We start from the raw sequence: 25,578 nt of genomic DNA on the forward strand, positions 1-25,578 counted from the left end.
ACTGACTGACAGGGTCTCTCCTTCTGTCTCCCAGTCTGGAGTGCAGTGGCATGATCTCCACCCACTGAAGGCTTGACCTCCCGGGCTCAAGCGATCTTCCCATCTCAGCCTCCTGAGTAGCTAGGACTACAGGCATGCACCACCACACTTGGTTAATTTTTGTTTACTTTTTGTAGAGATGAGGTCTTACTAGGCTGCCTTGGCTGGTTTCAAACTCCTGGACTCAAGCAATCCTCTCATTTTGGCCTCCCAAAGTGCTGAGATCACAGGTGTGGGCCACCACACCTGGCTGAGTTATGTCTTTTAAATGTGTTTCCATCTTTACTTTTCATTAAGTCATAAGTTCCCTAATGCAGAATTCCAAATCCTTTACCTAAATAATTTCACAGCTATCTCTATCAATTTGTGTTTTTGACTGTCTACCTAGATATTCAATATCTATGAACAACAGCAGGAGCCATGTTACATGGTTTTTCAACGTTACTTTTGAATTAGTAGAAGCTATATGTATTTCATTACTAGCACTGGTGCACTGCTGATAACGTATTTGAGAAAGTATTGTGACTACTACAATTATTATTAGGTTGGTGCAAGTAATAATAGAATGATCTATCCCAGTAGAGTCAGAAAGAACCTGATTTTCAGAATATGCATGTATTAGTGGAAAAATAGAAAAAGACTCTCAACACAACTGTTTATCTAAGGACCAGTCCTCTAATTACAGCTTTAGATGGCTAGAAAATAAATGTTACAAGACATCTGGGACCCAAACGGTACCACTGTAAAGATATTGAGACAGTCTATCAAATTTAAGATAGTATAAAACACCAATATTTGTGGTAAACCTTTAGAACTTAGAATACTCTCATATCTCACATTCAAAGTTCATGAAAATGAAACTCCTTAGGGACAGTTCAGCAAGATAATGGCCAAGGCTGCCTTTAGATTTCCTGTCATAACAGATTTTACAGGAGTGTTAAAAATGAACAAAATATATAGAAGAGAAGGTGTAATATTTCAACAATCAATAAATATGCTAAATATAAAGACATGGTGTTTATGGTGTTCATCTTCAATTTTGTTCCCTGAAATCAACAACAAAAATAGAAACTGGTTAATCTGATGGGTTACATTACTGACGTTTAGATAGGACACATACATTCCATTAACATTTTCAGCAGATTTTTAGTACCTTTGATTTGTCTCTAGGCTTCATCATTACAAGACATATTTCTCTATATTCAGAATTGAAATTTGGTTCCCATGGTAACCTCTTAAATGAAAATCGAGTCTAGGAATTTAACCTGTTATTCTCCATTTCTGTCCCATTTTGCAAGTTTAAAAAAATTGCAAGTGTAGCTCAACTTACACATATTTTTTATAAACTAATCAAAGTAGTAAATCAAACCATAGAGCTAAGAGAAGGTAGATAATCCCTTAAAGAAATTCTTTGCTCAATATTCTTTTTGTTTCTTTTTCTTTCTAAAAGGAAGATTGATTCTGTAATAGAATTATATATTTAGTTGTAAGTTCTGTTTTCATCAAGAAGTCTTAAAATGTGTCACACACATAAATACATCTGAAAACTTTAACATTCAATATTATATAATAAGGGTTATCAAGTTTGTCAAGGAAAGTCAGAATCAGGGAGGAGAGGAAAAATGGTTTCTTTAGAAACGAACTGCTGGAAAAGTAACAAACTCCTAAACCACCATTATCAACTGTATTTGATAATGAATAGAAAGGTTTCACTGAAGCGTATTTCTAGATAGCATTCTATAAAAAGTAAATTTAGTATTTGTAGGTACTTTGGTAAAAATGAAACAAAACAATAGAAACTACAAAAAGCATGCATTGTGGCACTACTAATTGAGTGAAGACAGCAGCCCTCTGTGACCTATGTTCCTCCCCAGATCATCTTCCTCTCTCCACACCAAGCCAGGACCACATTGCTTTCATTAATTTTTTTTTTTTTTTTCATCCAGCACTGGCTTCACTGCTGAGGCTCTCATTATGGTCTTCTTTGTGTTCTCCTCAACTAGGAGATAAGGAACTCTTCATCCCAGAATCTTTACAAACTCCCCAGTACTGTAATAAACAGGGTTCTCTTGATATACCACTGACTCTTACTTCAGACCTCTGTATCTGAGAAAATTCACCCAAACCATTATTGGAGTAAATTAAAAACTAATATTTTCATACCAGAAACTAACATTTATAGAGTACCTATTCTAATATGACCTACATATTAAGAGTAGCAGCATACACTGGGAAGGAGAAGGAGAAAAATCAAATCTCAGAAGTTGCTTTTTTCACTACGAAGAATAAAGTGGGGGGAATTTTAATCTTCTATAAAAACCTTCAAAACAGAAAGATGGGCTGACCAGGCATTTCCTATAAAGATGAGGAGAGTAAGAAAAAGGCGGCCGGGCGCGGTGGCTCAAGCCTGTAATCCCAGCACTTTGGGAGGCCGAGACGGGTGGATCACGAGGTCAGCAGATCGAGACCATCCTGGCTAACATGGTGAAACCCCGTCTCTACTAAAAAAATACAAAAAACTAGCCGGGCGAGATGGCGGGCGCCTGTAGTCCCAGCTACTTGGGAGGCTGAGGCAGGAGAACGGCGTGAACCCGGGAGGCGGAGCTTGCAGTGAGCTGAGATCCGGCCACTGCACTCCAGCCTGGGCGGCAGAGCGAGACTCCGCCTCAAAAAAAAAAAAAAAAAAAGAAAAAGGCTGAAGGAAAGACAGTGTTCTTTTCTGCAATGAGTCAGAGAAGAAACAGTTTGATTAGAGAGAAGTGGTAGCAACAGAAAGGGGAGAAGCAGACTTCTCCTTGGTGCTGATTAAATAAAGAAAGGAAATTACTAGGAAATTTCATTCCAGGAATCTACTCTTCTAACCCCAACAGTCTTGTGCGTGCTCCTGACAACATCTCAATCAGGAGCTTCTAACTGAAGTCACATGAGCCACCATTAATGTCGTAGTGTCTTGAAGTGAAAAATGTGCCTCCCTAATATCTATAATTCCTAGCTTCCTGCCTAGGGGTGAGAAAGTATCTATCTTGTTGGAAAAAGTGGCCATGTAATACAATTCTGGCTAATGACACATAAAAATAATGGTTTAGGCCAGGTATGGTGGGTCATACCTCTAATCCCAGCATTTTGGGAGGCTGAGGCAGGAGGATTGCTTGAGGCCAGGAGTTTGAAGCTGCAATAAGCTATGGGCTATGATCACACCACCATTTCCACTCTAGATGACAAAGTAAGACCCTTCTCTTAAAAAAAAAAAATCAAGTAAGGGTTTCTAGGAAAGCTCTGTTTTCTTGATACAGGCACAATCCTTTCTGTTTTTTGCTCTTTTCTACTGCCCGGAATGCAGACTTGATGGCTAGAGATCCTGCATTTATTTTGCAGGCAGAAGAACAAGCATAATACCCTAAAGATGGTGTCACAGAAAGGATTTCTAATGACATCATGAACTCACTCTGCCAGTGCTGGATACTCTGCTTCTGGATTTCTCGTTAAATGAGAAAAGAAATTAATCTTATTTTGTTTAAACCACTGTTATTTGGGTTTATTGGTATATACAGTCAAATTCAGTCCTTAACTGATACATTTCTATTCCCAAATGGAGGATGTAGGGAGAAGCAGAAGAAGCAGCGATCTTCAGTTTTACTGCAGAAACATCCCAATTTCAAACTTGAAGTCCACTATTATACAGAGTAGTTTAAATATCAGTACGTTTCAGATACATTATAGTTTTAAAGGTTTTTTTTACAGGTTGATCTAAAAAACCTATGGCAAAATGCCTTTTGGCTTCCATACTCAAAAATTTTAAAAATAACCCATTCCTAAGATAAAAATAAACATTCTTACAGAGAGTTAACAAAAGTTTAAAAAGCAACTTAAATAAAAGAAGGAATCTATTCTGTTAGATTTTTCTTTCTGGATGATTTGATAAGATACTATTAACCAAGATATGTTTACACTTAATTTTTTATTCAAACGTATGTGCTTATACTTCTAAATATTTTCCATTGCTTAATTTAAAACCTAGAATTAACATTTAGAGTATCTCTTTGTCATACACATAAAAGATTAAAAAACAATTTTAAAATAATTTTAAAGAGGAAAACAGGTTAGGTTTGTTTTAAAAGTTAATGGGAGGGGGCAGCTGCAATTGCCCAGTAAAGTTTAACGACACAATATGAAACACATGCCACAATGTGGAGCTGAGTCTCCAGGGAGATACATGTTCACAGAAGTGGGACAGAGAGGATGATGTTTCTGACTTACGACTTATTAAAAAAAAAAAAAATACTAGGCTCTTCAATGAGAAAATAAAGCAGGAAATCTCAAGATAGTAACCACTGTCATATGTGATGTGGTTGCTACGGCAAATGCTTTTTTTAAGCACAGAAAGAATAATCACATAAAATTGACATCAATTTCTCCAGCTGCAGCTGAATTCTGATCCCCAGCTTAAAAAAACATTTTATTTTAACAATAATTTTAATGTTCAGAATTACCTAGTTCCTCAATTTTGGCCCCAATTCCTTCAACTAGTTGCTTATGGAACTAAAAGCCTATTAGCAACAAAGAATAAGGTAATTATCATTCATTCTCTTTGTGGATAAGAAATTTTAAAGAAAAAGGTTGCTTTTCATCTCCTTCATGCATCCCCAAAACATTAACAAGTAAATCAAATTGTGAGGAATATAATACCATAGAAAATATGTCAGTCCACCCACAATTATTCATTAAGTTTCCTAATTTGCACATCTTCTAAACAAAAGTCCTCATAAAAATGTAAATATATAAAGTAATATTTAAAAATACTTTAACAAAATAATTTAATTTTTAACTTCTTACCATGATTATGACAAAGATATTCAAGTTTAGAGAATAAAATAACAATCATGACTTTAGCAAAGTATTTGTCAACATCAAAGAGATTTATAAAGATTACCTAATTTGTTCTTCTAAAAATATTTTAAGATGTGGGTGGTTCCACCTCACTAATGACCTTGGAAATGTGTCCTTTAATTTGTTGCCAAGAGTATAGTGAATACATATAAAAACCAGGATGTTAACACAGAAGCTACTGACATCAGTTTTTTTCTGAACTTTACCATACTGTATTTTAAAACAAAGAAGGATAAACATAACATGGAGAAGTTCCACAGACTATTCATAAGAGATTAAAAAGCTTAGAAAATAATACCTGCACAAAGGTTAAAGAGACTGAAATTATTCAGCTAAGAAAAGTCAAGTCCGAGGAAGAACTTAGTAAGTATCCAAGTATTTATGAAGGGTTCTTTGCACAGAAAATAGTGACCAGCTGTTTTCAATCTCCAATGAAGGCAGAATAGAAGGAAACAAAAATTGAAGCCCAAGATTTTAGTTAAGTAAAAGGAGTAATGAATATTGTAATGGTCACTGTGTGTATCTATGAAAATGCTTTCTTCAAAGGCCTATACAGGAAAGAGATTTTCATTTGTACAGGGAAGACTAATATTTACATCCTTGTGTGTGTTTTGTGCTAAAAAAGAGGTATCCTACAACCAAAATACATACACCAGCAGGTCTGAGCTGGGTTATACTTTGTTAAACATCCCACGGACCAAGAGCACACAGAAGAGTAGACTATACTCAGCGCCCACAGGGAACTCCAAACCACTGCAGCCACACCTTACCTGGCTTCCTCGTACTTTTGTAAAGGAAAATGAACGATTTCTAGTTGCCCAGAAATACGATGAGTATTTGCACCCAGCTGCAAGAGGGACCTGTAGTTCATTGCTGTCACCTTTATTGTCATATCCCAGGCAACATTAACCTCCTAAGTTAAAGAGGAATGCAACAGTGTTTCATAAAAGCATGGTAAGTGGGAAAGTAATTCCCCTACACATTCTCCTACCCTTGCCAATTATTTCTTGGCATCTAAAATTCCATCCTTAGTGATTTACTCCTTTGGCTCAAGGCTGTATGATTCTGGGTGAAAATGTATTTCATGAACATTAGGAATATTATTAGGCATTTTATTCCTGTGTATCTGGTCTTTTTCCAAAACAGATTTTGGGGGAAAAAAGGAAGGAAGGAAAGGATATGAGAACTGAGAGAAAGATATTACTAAGCAAAGAATACGGCATGGAAGTAGATGTTCAGAACAAAACAAATTGCCTCACACTTCACAATTTTGTCTAGGAACAATGGATAAACCAGGGAGCAGATTCAGCCTTCCTTTCTTGGTATCTCTCCTAAACTGCCGCTGAATATCTAGTATCTGTTTCCAGAGTAACTCCTAAAAAGCTAAAGCAGAACTTCATTTGCTTTCTCCTACTATTTAAGTAAAACTGCATATATGTGCTGTCCAAAATAAACTCTGAAATTCTCAAAATCAATAAATACTATAGGCATATACAGGTAAGACATTTTTAAAATGTATATTTAGTAAATATTATTTAACCCAGTATTTAAGAAATGATAAATATTTATGAAAGGTTAATATAAGTAAATAATATACAACCTAAACATAACTGGTGATTTCTCCACCCATTCTTTTTTTGTTTTTCTGAGACAGTCTTGCTCTGTCACCCAGGCTGGAATGCAGTGGCACGATCTCAGCTCACTGCAGCCTCTGCCTCCTGGGTTCCAGCGATTCTCCTGCCTCAGCCTCCTGGGTAGCTGGGATTACAGGTACATGCCACCATGCCTGGCTAATTTTTGTATTTTTAGTAGAGATAGGGTTTCACTATGTTGGCCAGGCTGGTCTCGAACTCCTGACCTTACCTGCCTTGGCTTCCGAAAGTGCTGGGATTACAGGTGTGAGCCACGGCGCCCGGCCTCTCTACCCATTCTTTTTTTTTTTTTTTTTTTGAGATGGAGTTTTGCTCTTGTTGCCCAGGCTGGAGTGCAATGGTGCAATCTCCAGCTCACTGCAACCTCCGCCTCCTAGGTTCAAGCAATTCTCCTGCCTCAGCCTCCCGAGCAGCTGCGATTATAGGCCACCACACCCAGCTAATTTTGTATTTTTAGTACAGACGGGGTTTCTCCATGTTGGTCAGGGTGGTCTCGAACTCCCAACCTCGGGTGATCCGCCTGCCTCAGCCTCCCAAAGTGCTGGGATTACAGGCATGAGCACCACACCTGGCCTCTCCACCCATTCTTAACACAACATGGTCTCCACCTACATCACCATCCAGCTGCCTCTCTGTTCAACATGCTCCAGTGTATCTCCAGCCTTCTTAAATATTCCCGTAAGTTCTAAACACAATATTCCAGATGAGTTCCAGCTCCCAACTCCTGAGAGCAGAGGGAAGCTAAGCTGTTTATTTCCTTGTTCTAAAAAGTGGTTATCTGTCCTAGCTGCCCCTCAGAAGCTCTTGTAGAGTTTTTAAATTTTAAAAAATATATTTTAAAAGCAGAGATGCCCAAGCCCTGCTCCAGTCTTCAGACCAGTATCTCTGAAGACTGACTGTTACAAATACTTGTAAGGCTAGTTATTTGGACCCAAGACCAGGGTTTATCTTGTAAATCAAGCCCACTGCTCCAGCCCGTGGTGATCTTTTAGGATCCTCATTCTATCCTATAACATATTTTTATTTTGTTCCACTTCACGTTATTTGCAATTCTGATGGACCTTCACCTTATAGCTTCACCCAAGTTTCTATGAAAAATTTTGAGCTAGCCAGGGCTTGAGGCTGAGGTTCTGTATCACAAAATGAGAAATCTTCTGGTAAACGATTTATTATTTAACACTGTAGTCGACCGAAATTTAGCAACCACTGCCATGTGCCTCTGGTGAGCCTTTGTATCATAGAGGCTAGAGAGGTGAGCACCACATTTCTCAGAATTCCTTGCAACTAGAGTTCTGGGTAAGTGCACTCTTTCACAACTGCGGGGTGGAAAAAACAAACAGAAGCTATGTGTCTGCTAGTTTAGTTATTTCCTTCTTGCAAGCCCTGTCATGGAGACTTGATTATTTACAGCAGCATTCTAGCATCTAGTCACCAGTTTCACAGGTACTGAGGAGTGGTTGCAGTAATATTTAGTAGCTTTCTAATCCCTAAATAGCAATGATGGTTTATTTCAATCTGTATTACTGAACTCAACAGTGCCAGTGGCAGCCTCTGGATTGCTGTTCCTCATTGTGGCAGTAGTAGTTGTTCCTTATATGCTCACTTTTGTGGTGGTGTGGGAGTCACTCCTGAAGCCTATGCTACACAGTCTTCTCCTCTAGCCTTCCATTGATTTTCTTAACATCTACATCTCTAATATGGCTTGGCTCTATGTCCCCACCTAAATCTCACGCTGAATTTTAATTCCCAATGCTGGAGGGGGGCCTGGTGGGAGATGACTGGATCATGGGGGTGGTTTCTAATGGTTTAGCACCATCTCCCTAGTACTGTCTCGTGGTTGAGTTCTCACAAGATCTGGTTGTTTAAAAGGGTATAGCACCAACCCCTTTGCTCTTTCTCCTGTTCAGCCACGTAGGACGTGCCAGCTTCCCCTTCCCCTTCTACCATGATTGTAGGTTTCCTGAGGCCTCCCCAGCCACGCTTCCTGTACAGGCTGCAGAACCATGAGCAAATTATACCCCTTTTCTTTATATATTACCCAGTCTCACACAGTTCTTTAAAGCAATATGAGAACACATGAATACAATCTCTGACTTAAATTTCTTTGTGTGTGGAATACCTAGCGTAGTTTCTGTTTCCTCCAGTAAACTCTCACTGATATAAGCACATTTGAGTATAACTGTTGCACTCTCATAACAGGACCACCAGCTAGGTCACACTACATAATGTCTACAAGGATATCATGAAAGACCTTGTTAAATACTTTTCTAATATCCTAAGATACAATATTCAAACACTGCATTTTCTCTGACCTTGAAGTTTAGCAATGCTGTCAAAAAAGGAAATTATATTATTCTGATATGATTTCTTCTCAGGAATCTATGGTGACTTATAAGGATCCTGATCTTTCCTAAAGGACTCTTAAATGTTCTAGAATCCTGCCCAAGAAGGACATTGAGCTCACTGGCCCCAGAACAGTGATGTGATTCTAGTGTCAACCCTGTGTCTATATACTGGTTCCAGTATATTGCTTACTTGCTATGAAAATCTTGGACAACATTCCCAAGTCTCAGTTTCCTTAGTGCTAAATGGTAGTGAAATGCTATTTTACAGGATCCTTGTGAGGAGTAAATAAGATAAGGCATACAAAGTCCTGAGCACAGTGTTCGGCCTGCAGTAGGAGCTCAATTAATAACAGCTATAACCTGAGAAATTCACCTTTTTCTCCCTTTCCAAAAATAAAATAAAATAAAATGTAAATGTACTCTTTTATACTTCCACGACACTCTACTCATTTTCTCAAAGAGATGTCAAATTTCACTAATAGTGGAAAACAGTTCTCTCATTTCAAGTCATATCAATAGATATTATCAAACATACTCTTGGTCAGGAGATGCCAAGTGCACTGAGTACTTCTCTAGCATTTGCTTATCTTGCCATTCAAACCCCTCTTAATCATGTTGATGCTACTCAGTTCATTTTGGAGATCATCACTATCTATAGAAGCCCCATTGGCTAGCTTACTGAAAAAAGAGAGATGGAGTAAGGTCTTGGAGGAGGCAGGAAAAGGTGGAGGTAAGAATTTGCCGTGGGAAGAACAGAGCTGCTCGACAGCTCACCATCTCCAGTCCCAGGAAGATATGGTCTTTCTCACTGCATGGGAAGCAGGGCTGGCAATGCCTGGGGCTTCCCAGATGCTCCCTCTTATCAAGTTGTTGGAAGGACAAATTAATAGGATGGATAGATGAATATTATCCTTTATTGATCATCAACTATATTTAAAACACTGCTAGGCATGTTTTGAATTTACATAATACACACACCTGCACACATATACACAACAGAGAGACAAAACATATCACTGAAACTCAGACAGAATTAAGTAACACAATTAATGATTTGACTTCACATCCCGTGCTCTTTACTATACCACACCATTTGTTCAGAAAACATTTCATGAACTCTTACCAAGTGCTAAGTATTGTATTAGGTATAAAAAATACAGTGGGGAATGAGCAAAAAGCACATGCTCACAATAAAGCATGACAGTGCTGTAAGAGTGAAAGCTTGGGGTGAGATGGGAGCCTATTAGAGGGGCACTTATTCCTAACCTGGAGTTGACAGAGGAAGCAACCTCTTAACTGAGCCTGAGTGGATGAATGTGATTTAGCAAAAGAAGGATAAATCCCACAGGAGGATTTGGGCATTGCAAGAGGCCAAAGGTGAAAAAGCTCTGTAAGAGCTGAGAAGCTGGAAGAAGGATGAAGAGGGAATAGAAAGGTAAGTAGTAACCAGAGCATATACTGCTTCTTAACTGGTGTTGACCTTTAGCCTATAAACAATTGGTAGTCACTGGGAGGTCATAAGCAGAAGAGAAATGTGCTAAAATCTGTATGGTGGGTAGGGAATGAAGATTGGAGGCAGAGGATCAGCTTAGAAGCCTCACAAGTGAGAAACTATGAGGACTTTCACTAAAGAAATCCAAGCTGAGATCATGAGAAGAGGATAGGGATATTTAGAGGGCAGAACTGATGAGATGTTACTTCCATGAAGGGTGAAGGAAGAAACGGAAATTAAGAATGACTCAATTTTTTAACCTTATTCCAAAGACCACATTTAAAACACCTACACAACTTCTCTAGGTACTCGCATTATAACATTTCATTTTTTTTTCTATAAAGTAGGGACCAAGGTCATCTACTGAAACTGAGATGGGAGGTAGCAAGAAGAGATGTAGTGAAGATCTAAACTAGCCACTCTGTAGAATGAGGAATTGCTGAACCGAGAAACACAGGCTTCCAGGAAAGTTCTGAGGGCCCAAATGGGGCAGAAGGTCTTGATCTGGTAGCCCTCATCTGTACAGATAGAAGATTATCCTCAGCAGCACTCAATAGCCAGGGTAAAGATGCAGAGAAGATGAACACAGAGACTGGACCATATCAAAGCTTTCCAGGAGAGGCAGAAAAGACAAGATATTAGGGCAGAGGAGTTTAGAATATAAAAGAGTGGCAGAAGCAATGAAATATAGCCTCTAAGAGGAGTTTAGAATATAAGAGAGTGGCAGAAGCAACGAAATATAGTCTCTAAGCTGGATATAGAAGTGAAGGGAGGGTGTGCTAATAAAAAGAAAGCAGACTAGGAACTAGGGTCAGGGAACTAGAGGGCTCTCATGACAGCATTTCCCAAAATGTGTTTCTCAGATACTTATTACACAGGATGTTAATCACTGACAAGTTCCTCATTAAAAGCTTTTCATGGTCAAATAAGTGAAGGAAAGCTTGGGTCATGTAATTTTTAAACTTTCCTTCCTGTACTATTTGCATTTAATAAGTTAATAATATATACTATAGTTCTGTAATAATTTATCTCTAGGATAAATATGCATTTCCCAAATACTTCTGATTATTGTATATTATTTATCTATATTTGTCAGAGAATTTCACCGAATAGGTATCTTAAGGAACACATTTTCAGAAGGTGTGCTCTATGAAATGAGAAGTAGGGATGGTAGAACACTTGAAAAGAAAGTAGCTTACTAAGGCAGGAGGTTTACCTTAAAGTTCTCTTAGCTTCCAGAGCTATGTATCTTTAGTTCTACTATAACACACACACACACACACACACACACACACACACACACACAGCTTGACTCTGACTCTACTGTAATTAGTATTCATTCATGAAACCAATATTCCAAGAGCATGTACTATTATGTGGCAGAGGAGATTTATACAGCACTCTTACCAGGACAAACTTCATAACTTATCTGGGGAAAAAAACAGAAACACACAAGAAAAATAAAAACCTGGCTGGAAAGTATGGCTCTTCCTCAGATACCCATAAGATATAGTTTCCCTCCAGGGCAACTAGTGCTACCAATATAGCCACAGCTCTGTAAGATCAGAAAGTTCCTCCATAAAAACAGAACTAAGATGAGTAGAACTGAGCTGAACAAACGAAAAAGCTCCAGTCTTGTCTTTGCTGAAGCTACTACTCTCCCAGAGTCATTCATGATGAAATAATCTCTCCTACCCCATCAATCTGATGACACAGATTCTTGACCTGGTTCTAATCTACTCCAGGATAAGAAATCCTACAAGTTGATTTTCTTAAATGACAACCAACCTGCTTAAACCCAGTGTCAACCATTCAGAATTCCAACTGTCACAGACTAGTATGGATAAAGCATAATCCGTAAGGAAGAAGTAGAGATCCACATGCAAATACTGGCTAGTGCCAGACTGTGAAGGATCTTGGTGACACAGCTGAAGCCTGGACATTCTTTGGGGAATGAGGAGGCCTTATGGATATATGAATAGGAAGACCGGGAGCGGGAGGGTAAAAGTGATGCCATCATTGCTAAAAATAGGTTTAGAAAGTTATTCTTAGGGTCCATGTCCATTTTCAAAAAGTCAGATCAAATTTTAAAACATTTTTTGTCATTTTTCTCCGCTTCCCGTCAAAGGGTCTGTGGGTAATTTTCCTTCCTAGAGGTAAGGAAAATAGGCCCATAATTTCTAGCTTCATGGTTAAAGGTATAAAAGAGAAAGTGTAAACATAATTTAAACTGACAAGGATGTTAAATCAGGCAACTCACTTGAAACTCCAATGGGAAGAGATGAAAATCAAAATCTTCAGTACATATTGTAGAGATTTTAGAAAAACAAAAATAATATACTGCTATCATCTTATTAGGGAACAAAAACGCTATAGACACATTAGCAAATGCTGAGACCTCATACCAACTAATTTAAGAAGTTTTAAAGATTTAGATTATGAGAAAAACAAAACTACAATAATTATGTGGTTTCAGAAAAAGTTAAGTCTTCCCTCAGTAACTTCTTCACATTCTTTACTACTACCATACTACAATATGACAATCTCTAGGGGTTATACTAACATCACTTGATTAGAATTTTGGAAACAATGAAGTCCCACATTACAGAATGATGTCTAACTTGCAGAAACAAAAAACACAGAAAGTTGGCTCACGGGATTTAAAACTCGCCGAGGTCCATAAAACAACTGCAGTTATAAAAACCACTATCTGCTCAACTTCAAAATGGGCTTTCAATAAAACCTCTGTGACAAAAAGTCATACCTATATATTCAGTTACAACAAAATTATAACATATATTGATTTTTGTGTATGTCAAACCTAAAAGTCATACACAAATTGTGTAGAAATCTGTGGTGTAATTTTAAAGTATGATGTTGGAAACATCTTCATTGCTCTCTCTTCTTTGAAACATAATACACTGCAATCCAAATAAATTCAATTCTATAAAGACTCATTTTTCTTAACTACTATATATATGCTGATGTTCAACTATATGACTGCATGAAAAGTTGTTTATACAGCTTCATGAGGAGCTCAGTAACTCCCTAAAGATACAAAACAGCACTCATGATCTAACTGATCTGTTAAGAATCATAAAATTTGAGTTAAAAAATTATATCAGCTTATGGAAAACTGATATTACATGTGGATGAAAAACGTGTTAACTGTTTTACCACAGAATCTTTGTGATCCACTTGTACCCTAACACTGGCTGGTTCTGCGGGCCACAAGACCATCCTCTGCAGTGTAGTGAGGCACATTACAGATGCAGAAAACTTACTCTAGTCAGATGCCCCGCTAGGAATTTCAGGAAATCCAAGATTTAGGCTGCTTTCTGGGAAAAAGGCTCAGAAGACCCACCAATGGCAGGAGATAGAAAATTCATACTCCACCCGCAGGATTATGGCAACATAGCAATCTATTTACATTTTGTGCTTCATGATCTCTCTATCCAAAGTACATATGCAACCATAATGGGCTACACAGAAAATGTGAAGAAAGCAGCAGTACTGAGCCACGTGACTTGAAGCTATGGGTCAAACTTCACAGGAGGAGTAGCAAAAAGAAAAGGGTGGGCAAAAAGGAAATGGAAGTATCTGAGAGAAAATTCTGGTACCCATTTTGCAGTACCAGCAAATTACTTGAATATTTACAGTCTTCTAGGTTCTACAATGCTAGAAGTCATGTAATTCTGCTTTTCTACCATTGAGAGGCAATACTCTTCAGTGGAAAGCAGCCTAATGCTTGCTTAGACTTTGACACTAACCACACAGGACTAGGGTAGGACCAGGACAGGAAGAAAAAGGTCAGTTGGTGCTAAGAGAAAATTTGTTTTTGCCTATAATTGTGAAATCACAATGACCTACAATGTTAACTGCACTATCTTAAAAAACTATTTTTAAGAAAGAGAAGTGCTAGTCTGTGAAAGCATTCCTATTGTCATCACTCTGTAAGCAACAGAGGTCAGAGAGAAAGTTTGATCATCATTTTAGCCACTGCAGCACCCCCAGCACTGTGCCTCACATAAGCAGCAGTAAATATTCATGGAACTGAATCTTCTGTATGAGCATCCCTGTCTCTTAATCCTTCTTTCTAGTGTTTCTTATCTTCCCACCTTATTTCTTCCCATAGCTTGCACTGCTCTGTCGTTGTGGTTTAACTGATAATTTGGACAACACAAAATAACAGTCTGTTGAATTTATTGGAAGATAATTTTAGGTTCACTTTTTTTTAATTGGAAAAGTAAATGTTAGGAACATTATCTTTTTCTCTCTAAAATACTTTGCAAATTAAGCTGTGGGTTAGCAACCTTCAACAGAAAAAAGTTCCATATCTCTAAGTTGAAGATGTGTTGCTTTCTGCTATATTAAAATACAATTTTAAAAAGCTGACTTGTGCCATACTTTTTTATTGTTACATAAATCTAAGAAACAAAATTTTCCACAATTGGCTATAAAAAGTAACACAGAACTAGCTTGGTTCCTATAAAAGTATCCTTTCAAATTAGAAAACAAATATTCAATGTAAAAAAGTCACATACTTTTCATAGTTCCATCTTCTTCTTCCTCATCCTCACTGTTTATCACCATGGTCCCCAAGTCGGATTCCAACATGGTGCTATTATGTTCAATCATGGTCTGGGCCCCTTCACTCATCGTGCTTGTGGCCCGCATGGTGCCCACACTCTCCACACTAGTCTTCACCATGGTGTGGGAATCCAGCTCATCTTCATCCTGCAAGCAAAATACTGCAATGAGGGAAGACTTTTCTGTGACAGCTGGATTTCTTAATTCTTAACAAGAGAATGAATATATTATAGTTTTAATACTTATAAAAATATGATTAGTACTGATTTTAATATAGACATACATACAAATGTTATTTTAAGAGCAGAAATTATTCAAAATAACCTAAAGCTTTAGGTAATTAAAGATCAAGCAACAGAAACTGATGAAGGAGAAGGCTGCTAGTTGCTTTTAAAATAAGGATTAAGATAAGTGAACTATCAACAAATGCATAACAAAGAATACGGTGACGAAAACAACTAAATATATAAAAGAGAGTACCTTTAAGACAGAACACATTGACACTTTGTATTATAACGAGCATAATGATGTCTATAACCTTGTACAAGAGCCATTAGTTTTTTCTTTTAAATTATGGCAAAATATACAAATACATATACATAAAATTCACCATTTTAACAATTTTTAAGTGTACAGTTCTATAGCACTAAGAATGTTCACAGTGTTGTGCAACCACCACCATTATACATTTACAGAACTCTTCATCCCCCCTTTCCCCAGTCCTGGCAACCTCTATTGTACCTACATGAGGTATCTAGAATAGGCAAATTCATGAGTACTATTTAATAGTATAGTACTCATGAATTTGCCTATTCTAGATACCTCATGTAAGTAGAATCATACAATATACTTCACTGAGCATAATGCATTCAAGATTCAGGTATATTGTGGTATGTTGTGTAATTTCATTCCATTTTAAGGCTGAATGATACTCCACTGTATGAATACACCACATTTTGTTTTCCTATTTACCTGTTGATGGTTATTTGGATTGCTGACACCTTTGTCTACTGTGAATAGTGCTAATGTGAACACTGACCTACAAGTATCTGTTTGAATCCCTATTTTCAGTTTGGTTGGGTATCTACCTAGAAGTACAATTGCTGGATCACATGGTAACTTCATATTTAATTTTTTGAGTGCCCAAACTGTTTTCCACAGTGGCTATACCATTTTACATTCCCACCAGCAATGCACAGGATTCCAACTTCTCTATGTCCTTGACAACACTTGTCATTTTCCTTTTCTAAAAAGTAATAGCCATCCTAATGAACATGAAGTGTTATCACATTGTAGTTTGATTTGCATTTCCCTAATGACTAGTGATGTTGAGCAATCTTTTCGCATGCTTATCAGCCATCTGTATATCTTCTTTGGAGAAATATCCATTTACCCATTTTAAAATGGGTTGTTTGGTTTTTCTGTTGTTATTACAAATTCTGGATATTAATTCCTTACCAGAGATATAATTTGCAAATATTTTCTCCCATTTTGTGTGCTTTTTACTTCATTTATAGCATCTTTTGATGTAAGTTTTTAGTTTTGATGAAGTCTGATTTATCAGTTTTTTTTCTTTTGTTGCCTATGCTTTTGTTGTCAAATCCCAGCTTTTGAATGTTTCACAGAAGAATTGAGTCAGTAATATAAGTACAAATTAAAAGTGCTCTTTAAAACATTCACCAAAGATATACTGGAATAGGGTCATAAAAATAAACTAACAAATCCTGTCTGAAAGACCAACTGATAATCCCAGTGCTCTCGGAGGTCAGGGCAGAAGGCCAGGAGTTTGAGACCAGCCTAGGCAATAGAGCAAGACCCTGTCTCCATAAAAAATTTAAAAATTAGCTGAACATGGTGGTGTGCCTGTAGTCCTAGCTACTTGATGGGCTGAGGCTGGAGGATTGCCTGAGCTCAAGAGTTTGAGGCTGCAGTGAGCTATGATGGTGCCAATGCCCTTCAGCCTGGGTGACACAGCAAGACCCCATTTCAAAAAGAAAGAAAGGACCAAAGAATCGGCTATTTAGAAAAACTTGATTATGTACTGAAATTCATTTATATTTATTCCATTTTTAGTAGAAACATATAAGGAAAATCTAGTTCTGAGAGAGTTGACAATGCAAATCTGAGAACATCAATGTTGAGTCTCAGCAATTTGGGTTGTATAATATAACAATAGTTGGACAGCTGTTTGATACTTTTCCTCTTCCTAAACCTACATGATAAGCTTGGGCATTATGTCTCAAAGTCGTTTGCACTTCTTTCATGATCCTTTCTCTTTTAGAAGACCTCTTCATTCTTAAGCCTTCAACAATCTAATAAGTCGAGGAGTCTCAAATCCTGAAATCTTCCTATGTCTTTACTTATTATGTAAATGCTTAATGACATCTAAAATTTGACAGTCCCAAATCAGATATTATTTGTCTCTCCAGTCCCTCCTATCTGTCTCCATCCCCAACAACCACCACAAAGCATGGTAATCTTCACTTGCTACATAAAACTTCAATGTCTTCTTACATTTATTTTCTCTTTCATTCCCTATATATGTAGTTCTTTAAAAAATTCTCTCTTAGCTCCATCTCTTCTTTTTCCATTTCCACTGCTACTGGGTATAATCCTCACTACCTCATAGGTGGTTTACTGCAGCTAATGCTTCCTGACTGAGGACTCTCCCATCTAACTTTCTAGAGTCAGGCAGACATTGGTTCAAATCCTGGCTCAAATTACTTATGAGGCATAGGATCCTTGTCCCCAAAGATTGATGATTAAATAAAAAGGTAAGCAAAATGCCTGCATGCTACCCAGAACAAGGTAGTTTCACACCTTTCTCAAAGTACATGGCATTATACTAACCTTTCTTGAATACTATTTCTATTATTCTACGGAAGAATCTACAATGGCTCCCAGTTCCTGCCTTCATTAAAGCTAAACATTTCTGCCTAGATTTCAGTGTCTTCTATGGCCCAATCCTATTTTCCCATTGTTCATATAACCTCCAATACAGGCAGGCTGGACTTTAACTGAATCTCTCTTTGCCATAACTCCTTATGATGCTATGCTCATTAAAGACTTCCTTTGTGTACATGTCTTATTCTCTATCCAGAACCCCCTTCCCCTCTATCCATTTAACTAAATCCTACCTAGTTTCAGATCAAGTATCTACTACTTCCATGGCTAATTCAGTCTTTGTTAATTATTCTCTTTTCTAAACTTCCACAGAATTTACAACCTGCATTATATACTTTTGTATTCAATTTATGATCTCATATTGCAAGCAATCGTTTTGCAAAATCTTTTATAAATGTAAGTACCCTATGGACAAGAATGTCTTTGAGTGCCTCTGAATCCACTAAAGTGCTTCATTTAGTATTCAAAACATAGTAAGGATTTGTGAAAGCTGTCAAAATCAAAATGAAAACATTTCTGTTTAAAACAACAAAAAAACAAACAAAAACCAACCCTGACAAATGGAGCAAGGGAAAGCCATAAAGAGATGGTCCTCATGCATAAATGCCTGATAGCAAAAGCTATCACAAAAGACTCTGCCAAAACCACCACTTTGCACAACGGCCATTGCAATCTTACATGAAAAATACTGCCAGGACATCTACCCAGCAACTGCCTATCCAACCACAGACTGGCGCACAAGGATAAGGATTTCAAAACAATTAGGCAATTCTCCCCATTTTTCCTTTAAAAACCTTCGTCTTCCTTTACCCCCCGAATATACACATCGTTTACTATAGCATCTATACTAGCACTGCAATGCCCTATTCTAAAATAAATGTTACTTCCTTTTAGAGAGTCCTTGTTATTTAGGTTGACACGTTCAATACATATTGACTTTTTCATGGAATTACAAAATCAGGGACCTTTACAGTTAGAGAGAAACTAATTCGAACCATCATTTTATATCTGAAAACACTGAGGTCCATAGAAAATAAGAGACTTCCCTAAGGTCACACACCTACTTAAAAGTAGATCTGGGACTAAGAAACAAGTTCTTTTATTTCTTAGCCCATTATTCTACTACATACATGTACCTGAATTACGTTTAAATTTTGATCTACTTGAATGCTTAAGTTTGAGGTGCAAGCTTACAATTTTAAAAGCTTATATCACCACCTTCTATTCCCAAAGAGTCCCATACAAATTATGCAGTGCATTCTAGTCCAAGCCACCATCTTCTCCCACTTGGAGCATGAAAATAGCCTACTGACTGTTCTTATTGTTTCCATTTTTGCCCCTTTTAGTCTCACTCACATAGGCAGTTTGATCCCTCCAGAAGACAAATGACATCATGTTACTCTCCTGCTAAGGACTCTGCATTTGGCCTCCTAACACACTTAGAATAAGATCCAAAACCTTTATCATGTCCAAATGTGATCTGGCCTATCCCATTTAGTAATATCTGCCAATCCCATCTCCTATCACATTCCTTCTTGCTCACCAAGCTCTAACCAGGCTGACCTCCTTTGCTGTTTCTTGAGCATTCTAAGCATGTTCTTCCTTTTAAGTCTTTAAATTGGCTGATCTATCAGACTGGAATGCTCATCCATAAACCAGATTGATAATTTATTTAACTCAGGTCTCTATTTAGCTGTGACCTCCTCAGTGAAGCTTTTTCTGACCACCAATCTAAACTAAAGCCGCCATCATTTTCTATTCTTCTGTATTCTTCACAGTCTATACCTGGCCTTCACGACCACTAGAATGTAAGTCTGAAGAAGGTAAGAGACTGTTTTAACTTCTGAATCCTCATTATTAAAACACCTAGCATACAGTAGGTACTTGATATTTATTTAATGAATAAATCAATTTATATTTTCACGTATTAATCATCCAACAAGCATTTATTGTACATCAAGTAGTAGACAAGACATTGGAGATACAAAGATGAATAAGATAGTTTCATTCCATTTCAGTTTTCAGGGAGTTTGTGATCTAGGGCAAATCTACTACCATGTGAACAATAAGTTACAGGACAATCTATTAAGTGCTATAAGAAAAGTGTTGACAGTAAAATGGGAATACCAAGAGTAGAGCCTCTAACTCTGCCTTTAGAAAGTGAAGAAGGCCCCACAGAGGAGGCTGAACTTGAGTTAGCTCTTAAAGGATGAGTAGACTATGTATTTAACACAGGTAGATACATTTGGGTGGAGTGTTTTACAACTGTTTACATCAGAACTAAACTCAGACACATTCCTTCTCAGCTCAGACACCCCAAGATTGAATTACGTGTCATGCCTCTGTATTCCCATAGTACTCTGTGCTTATGCTGATTTTACAGTACTGTAATTGTCTATCCACTTGCCTTGTCTAAATCCCCCATTAGACTCTCAAATCTATAAGGGCAGTAACCCGATCTTGTTTACAGTTGTACTCCTGATGTCTGGTAAAAAGTATTGTTCTTATTATGTAATTTGTTGAATGGATGTTAAATTCCTCATTATGAGGTAATGCCAAAACACAGAACGAAGGACAATGTTATGAGGTTATAGTAACATAACATTATTATTATAAAACATAGAATGGCTATTGAAGATATTATACTTTGGAACAGGAAATAAGGCTAATAACTAGAATTATTCAGTTGATCATTCATTTAATAATGAAAAAATACTTATCATTGAGTTGGAAGCACTATGCTAAGGTCTTTTTAACTCTCTTTTGGCTGGGCACAGTGGCTCACGCCTTTAATCTCAACACTTTGGGAGGCCAAGGTGGGTGGATCACCTGATGTCAGGATTTCAAGACCAGCCTGGCCAATATAGTGAAACCCCATCTCTACTAAAAATACAAAAAATTAGCTGGGCATTGTGGCACGTGCCTGTAATCCCAGCTACTTGGGAGGCTGAGGCAGGAGAATCACTTGAACCCGGGAGGTGGTGGTTGCAGTGAACCAAGATCGCGCCACTGCACTCCAGCCTGGGAGACAGCGTGAGACTCCGTCTCAAAAGGAAAAAAAAAAAAATTATCTTATTAACCCTGAGGGGTGCTATTAATCCTCTTAGGTAAAGGAATCTGAGGCTCAAATAGGTTTCATAATTTGTCCAAGGTCATACAACAAATAAGTGGAGAAGCAAGAATTCTAGCAAGGTCTAATTCTAAAGCCTAAGACCTACCTTCTAATTATGTAAGGCTTTTAAACTATCTAAGCATTTCTCAAGCCCCATTTAACTTACACTATAGGTTTGCAAGAGCATGTTTCATTTTCCGAAGTAAAGAGATGAAGATGATTTTACATCAGTTCCTTTTTCAAATCTGCTGGTTGAATATCTTATTTTATCACAGTTGCAACCAGTTTATTCCCAAAACACTAAGTCTGTTTTTACATGTGTGAGTCATTTGTCTCTTATCCTTATGAGATTCAAAGCTGTGACCATTAAACTTAACAAGAAACATAACATCTGATTGGTATAAAATAGTCTTTAGCCTCCCTATATTCTACATTAGAGTTGAATCTACAAAGGGACAATAAGGCCTGAACCTCTGGATTCACACAATTGGCTTAGATAAAATTGTAAAAACACTGAATTAAGTTTGGAAGGGACTGATCTTACTGCATATTATTTTTACTTACGTAGTCAATTTGCTAAAGAATGCTAATCTAATTTACAAATTGACAGTAAAAAATAGCAATAAAAATAGCATGAACACTCAATTCACTAATGAGAGGGTGACACACAAATAGAAATTAATAAAGTACAGATGGAATAACTAGTTAAACGAAATTAGAAAACTCACTTATAATTTGGTGATGGTGTTGAAAACTTTTAAGACACAGCTTTTACTTTTTAAAATTCTTAACTTATTCTTGATATTTTAGATTAGTATTATAATTTCATTTGATACTTTTTATATTTTTATAATGAAACATTTATGTTTTTTCAAAATTATATTCCACTTACATATACTGTTACTCCTCACAAAAGAAAAGCAGAAGGAAAAACATGTTGATACTTTATAGAAAAAGGTCTGCAGAACAGATGCTTCCCTACTGCAGAAAGCAGCCAATTCCAGTAAGGAATACAACAGCACTTTCAATCAGTGGCCATCATGTGCCAGGAATGCAAAACAGAGTACTGATGATAATCCAGTTTATGAATCATAAAATCCACATGGAATACAAATATTTGAAAACATTATTAGGAAATCCTACTCCACTGCTAAGACAGGCTTATGCTAAAACAGTCTGAGAAATAATCAGAGATTTTGCATTATCTACTAGTAGATACGTGTAATAACTACTACCTTAAAGCATTTTCTAAATACTCAGTAACTGACTGAATTAAGGATAAAAAGTATTTGTCATTTGTTAGACTAATTTGTCATTAGTGTCCCAAAGACAAATACTTTAGAATACAAAATTGTTTCTATATTCTAAAAATGTTTAGAATATAAAAATAGAATTTTTCTCAGTTAGGATACCTATTTGATGAGATAGTTAGACTACTCCTTAAACAGGTGTCCTAAATGGAAAATATTCTAATTTTATTTTGCTTCTTAAAATGACATTAAACACTTCTTTACTGTACATGCAATCACCTAACAGTATAATATCAGAGTAAGAGCAGTGATCTTAATGACTTTCATTCAGTTGGACAATTCTAATGAATATGCATTCTGCTATAGCATGAAAAAAATATTCGTCAGAAAAAAATTTGTAAAATATATACTTGAAACAATTATACAAAAAGTTGCATTATAGTGGTCTAAATATTTTTAAAACCTCTTAAAGGTGCTAATTAAACAGTCAATAATAAATGTAACAAACATACTACAAATACATAGGTGAGTTTTCAAGACAGGGCTCAAAACAGCTATGGTAATAAGTCAAATCTAACTTGAGGGCTTCTTTAGAGGCATGCGATGATTGGGGTGGGGGATTATTGGTTAAATAAGGTTTCTATTTTAACAGATAAAGGGGAAAAGGGAAGTCTTTGGTTTCTTTCCAAAGTAGAAATGAAACCTTCACTTAAAATTGGGAATTTTGAAAGACTACATCCTCAGGAAAAAGGTAGACAAGAAACAATTTACCCAGTGGCAAAGGAGATGACAAGTCTCACCTGAGCTAGGTAAGGTGGGGGACAGGGATTGGGAAAACTCCCTTTAGAATTTATAACCATGGTTTAGCCTTCGATTTTACATCACTCACACGCTCTGGGGGAGCCTCGTACTGAGAAGTTAACCAAATATAGCCCCAGTAAGGTAGCACCCCAGATGCCTGATAGAAACAAATACAAATCCATGCTACAGGGATGCATACTGAACCCTCAACTCACACCGTTCTCAGAGACAAAATCTAGCCAAACATGAACTCACTATCCCAAAGATAAACACAGGAGTAAACAAGTCACTGAGAATGGGTAGAAAGAACAAACAACAGAATTAAGATGCCCTTGCTCCTTAGAATTAATTTAGTCTCCTTAGAAAGCTGGATCTTGGGGTAAAATTAGGGAAGAATAGACAGTGGCATTCTAAACTGCAAAAAAAATGGAACACAAAAGTAGAAATATTCCGGCTAGAATCGAAAGCAATGAGTAAGTTTGATTGAATTAGGGGATGTCCTACAGCTTATGGATGCTTTGAACACTGGGAGCCCAGCATAAGTTGCTTGGCAAAGGAGTGATAGGAACCATGGGAACTAAAAGATGATTCGGAGAAGGAGAGACCGGAGAAAGACTAGAATCAGAAAGTTATTACTAGAATCCAGATTTGAGGATAATTAATTAGAGCCTGTACTAAATAGAGTCATATAGTAACAAATGACAAGTTGAATCTGAAAGAAATCGCTAAAGAGGAATTAACATTTTCTAGAAAGTTTCTAGGCAGTCAAATATAATGGATCAACAATAACTCCAATATTCAGAACCTAAAGAGATCAAACTGAATCTAAAGAGAAAGTTGAGAGATTTTAATTTGAATAAAATAGATAACGCCAGTCATTTGTAATCAAAAAGTGACTTACTATACTTTGTCACTTGACCACATGATCAAGGAAATGAAATCTATTATTCATTTTCCCATCAAGTAAGAAATCAACAAGGCATGTCCAATGCAACTGCAAGAAGATGAACACAAAACTGGGGAAAACTAGGGTAAGAATCTTTCACTTCTTTCCCCATGCATAACTGAATTCGGGGACTGTTGACTACTTGATGCTAACATGTTAACCTAGGTTGGTAAATAGATTTTAATCAGTGAGTTAGAAAAGGCAAAAATCAAAGGGTACTACTGTACATTTGCTTGTATGTCTCAAATAATGTAAGAGTCCTACTAAACTAAAAAATACTCTTTCCTATAGCAAGGTGAAACTACTGATGTGACCCAACAGAGCATTACCTTTAAATTGTACTTCCAACTCTGGTAAAGGATAGCAGTTACCCCATTGTCCTTGTTATCAATACACAAAGGTTGTATCTGTTTATTGTTTCTGTGTTCCAAGTGAAATTGCCCACGGTAGGTCAACTGGTAACTCTGATCCAATTGAGCTAAAAATTACCGAGAAAACATCAAAAATAATCTCTTTCAAATAGCTGCCCTTAAGTGCCACTTCAATGTCTGACAGGCTGAAAAAAGTAACAAATTGGTATTCACCCATTAAAAACTAAGATTTACAGTATCTGAAAATCTGTAAAAAGAATTGTCTTCTTATTGCTGTAAGTAGGTGGTCTTTCTCTTTCACTACAAAATCAGCTTAATAGCTTATACAGCTGCTGTCTTTGACATACCTGTCTTTAGCAAACAGAAACTTCATGGATCCTAACTTTTTGCACGTTCACAGGCAGGTTTTAAAGTTACATCAAAGCTTTCAGGATCTCCAAACGTCATAAAAGACTTATTCATCAGTATAACAAGGCTAAATGGTGAAAAGGCGTATGGGCAGGACTTCAGAGGCTTCATGATGCAAGACTGTACAAGTTTTTGGCATTATAGGAGGTTTCCAAACAAAAGATTACCTTACATCTCCTGTGCACAATACTAGTATACAATAGAGTGAATTAAAAGTAAAAGCAACCTTAACTGTGACATTTCTTTTTTCTTTCACAGCCAAAGCATGTCAAAGGATTGACAAAATATAAAGAAACTTATAAAATCAAATATTTTAAAATAAGAATAACACCTTTAAAAACTGTTGTGTTCTTACAAGCAGTTTATAAAACATCCACAAGAGGGAACCAAAGACAAAAGACTAAAATTCCACTGTTTGGAGATGTACACAAATAGGTTTATAAAATAGGTTATTACATTTACTAACATACCTCAGTATCTTTCAGAAATAGGCTAATGGTTCCTTGATACATTTTAAAAAGTGATATATTTAAAAATACTATAACCACTGTCATGTTGATACCTTTATATAAGCAATGTTTATGTTCCTCAAGGACAACAAATGTCTTTCACATTCAGTAATCTCCACTTGCATATAATAGCAGGAACTCAATGAACAGGTGGTAATTCCACAAAATTGATAGAAGTATACAAAAGGAAATAATCAATAGTCACATTAATTTATCAAAACTTCATTCTAAATTGCTTTTATATGAAAATATTTATGATTGTATTATCTTTT

At 36.8% G+C, this 25,578-nt stretch overlaps 1 protein-coding gene across 1 annotated transcript in view; it reads right to left on the minus strand.

Annotated features, from left to right (window-relative positions):
- Positions 1–25,578, minus strand: part of STK3 (serine/threonine kinase 3) — a 354,584-nt gene that overhangs the window by 98,582 nt on the left and 230,424 nt on the right. The window contains exon 9 of the mRNA XM_033202322.1: positions 14,960–15,152. Within this exon, the coding sequence (XP_033058213.1) occupies positions 14,960–15,152 (193 nt within the window). The remainder of the gene's footprint in view (positions 1–14,959; positions 15,153–25,578) is intronic.

The sequence above is a fragment of the Trachypithecus francoisi genome, unplaced genomic scaffold (assembly GCF_009764315.1).
Source record: "Trachypithecus francoisi isolate TF-2019V2 unplaced genomic scaffold, Tfra_2.0 Lachesis_group7, whole genome shotgun sequence".
NCBI classification, from domain to species: domain Eukaryota; kingdom Metazoa; phylum Chordata; class Mammalia; order Primates; family Cercopithecidae; genus Trachypithecus; species Trachypithecus francoisi.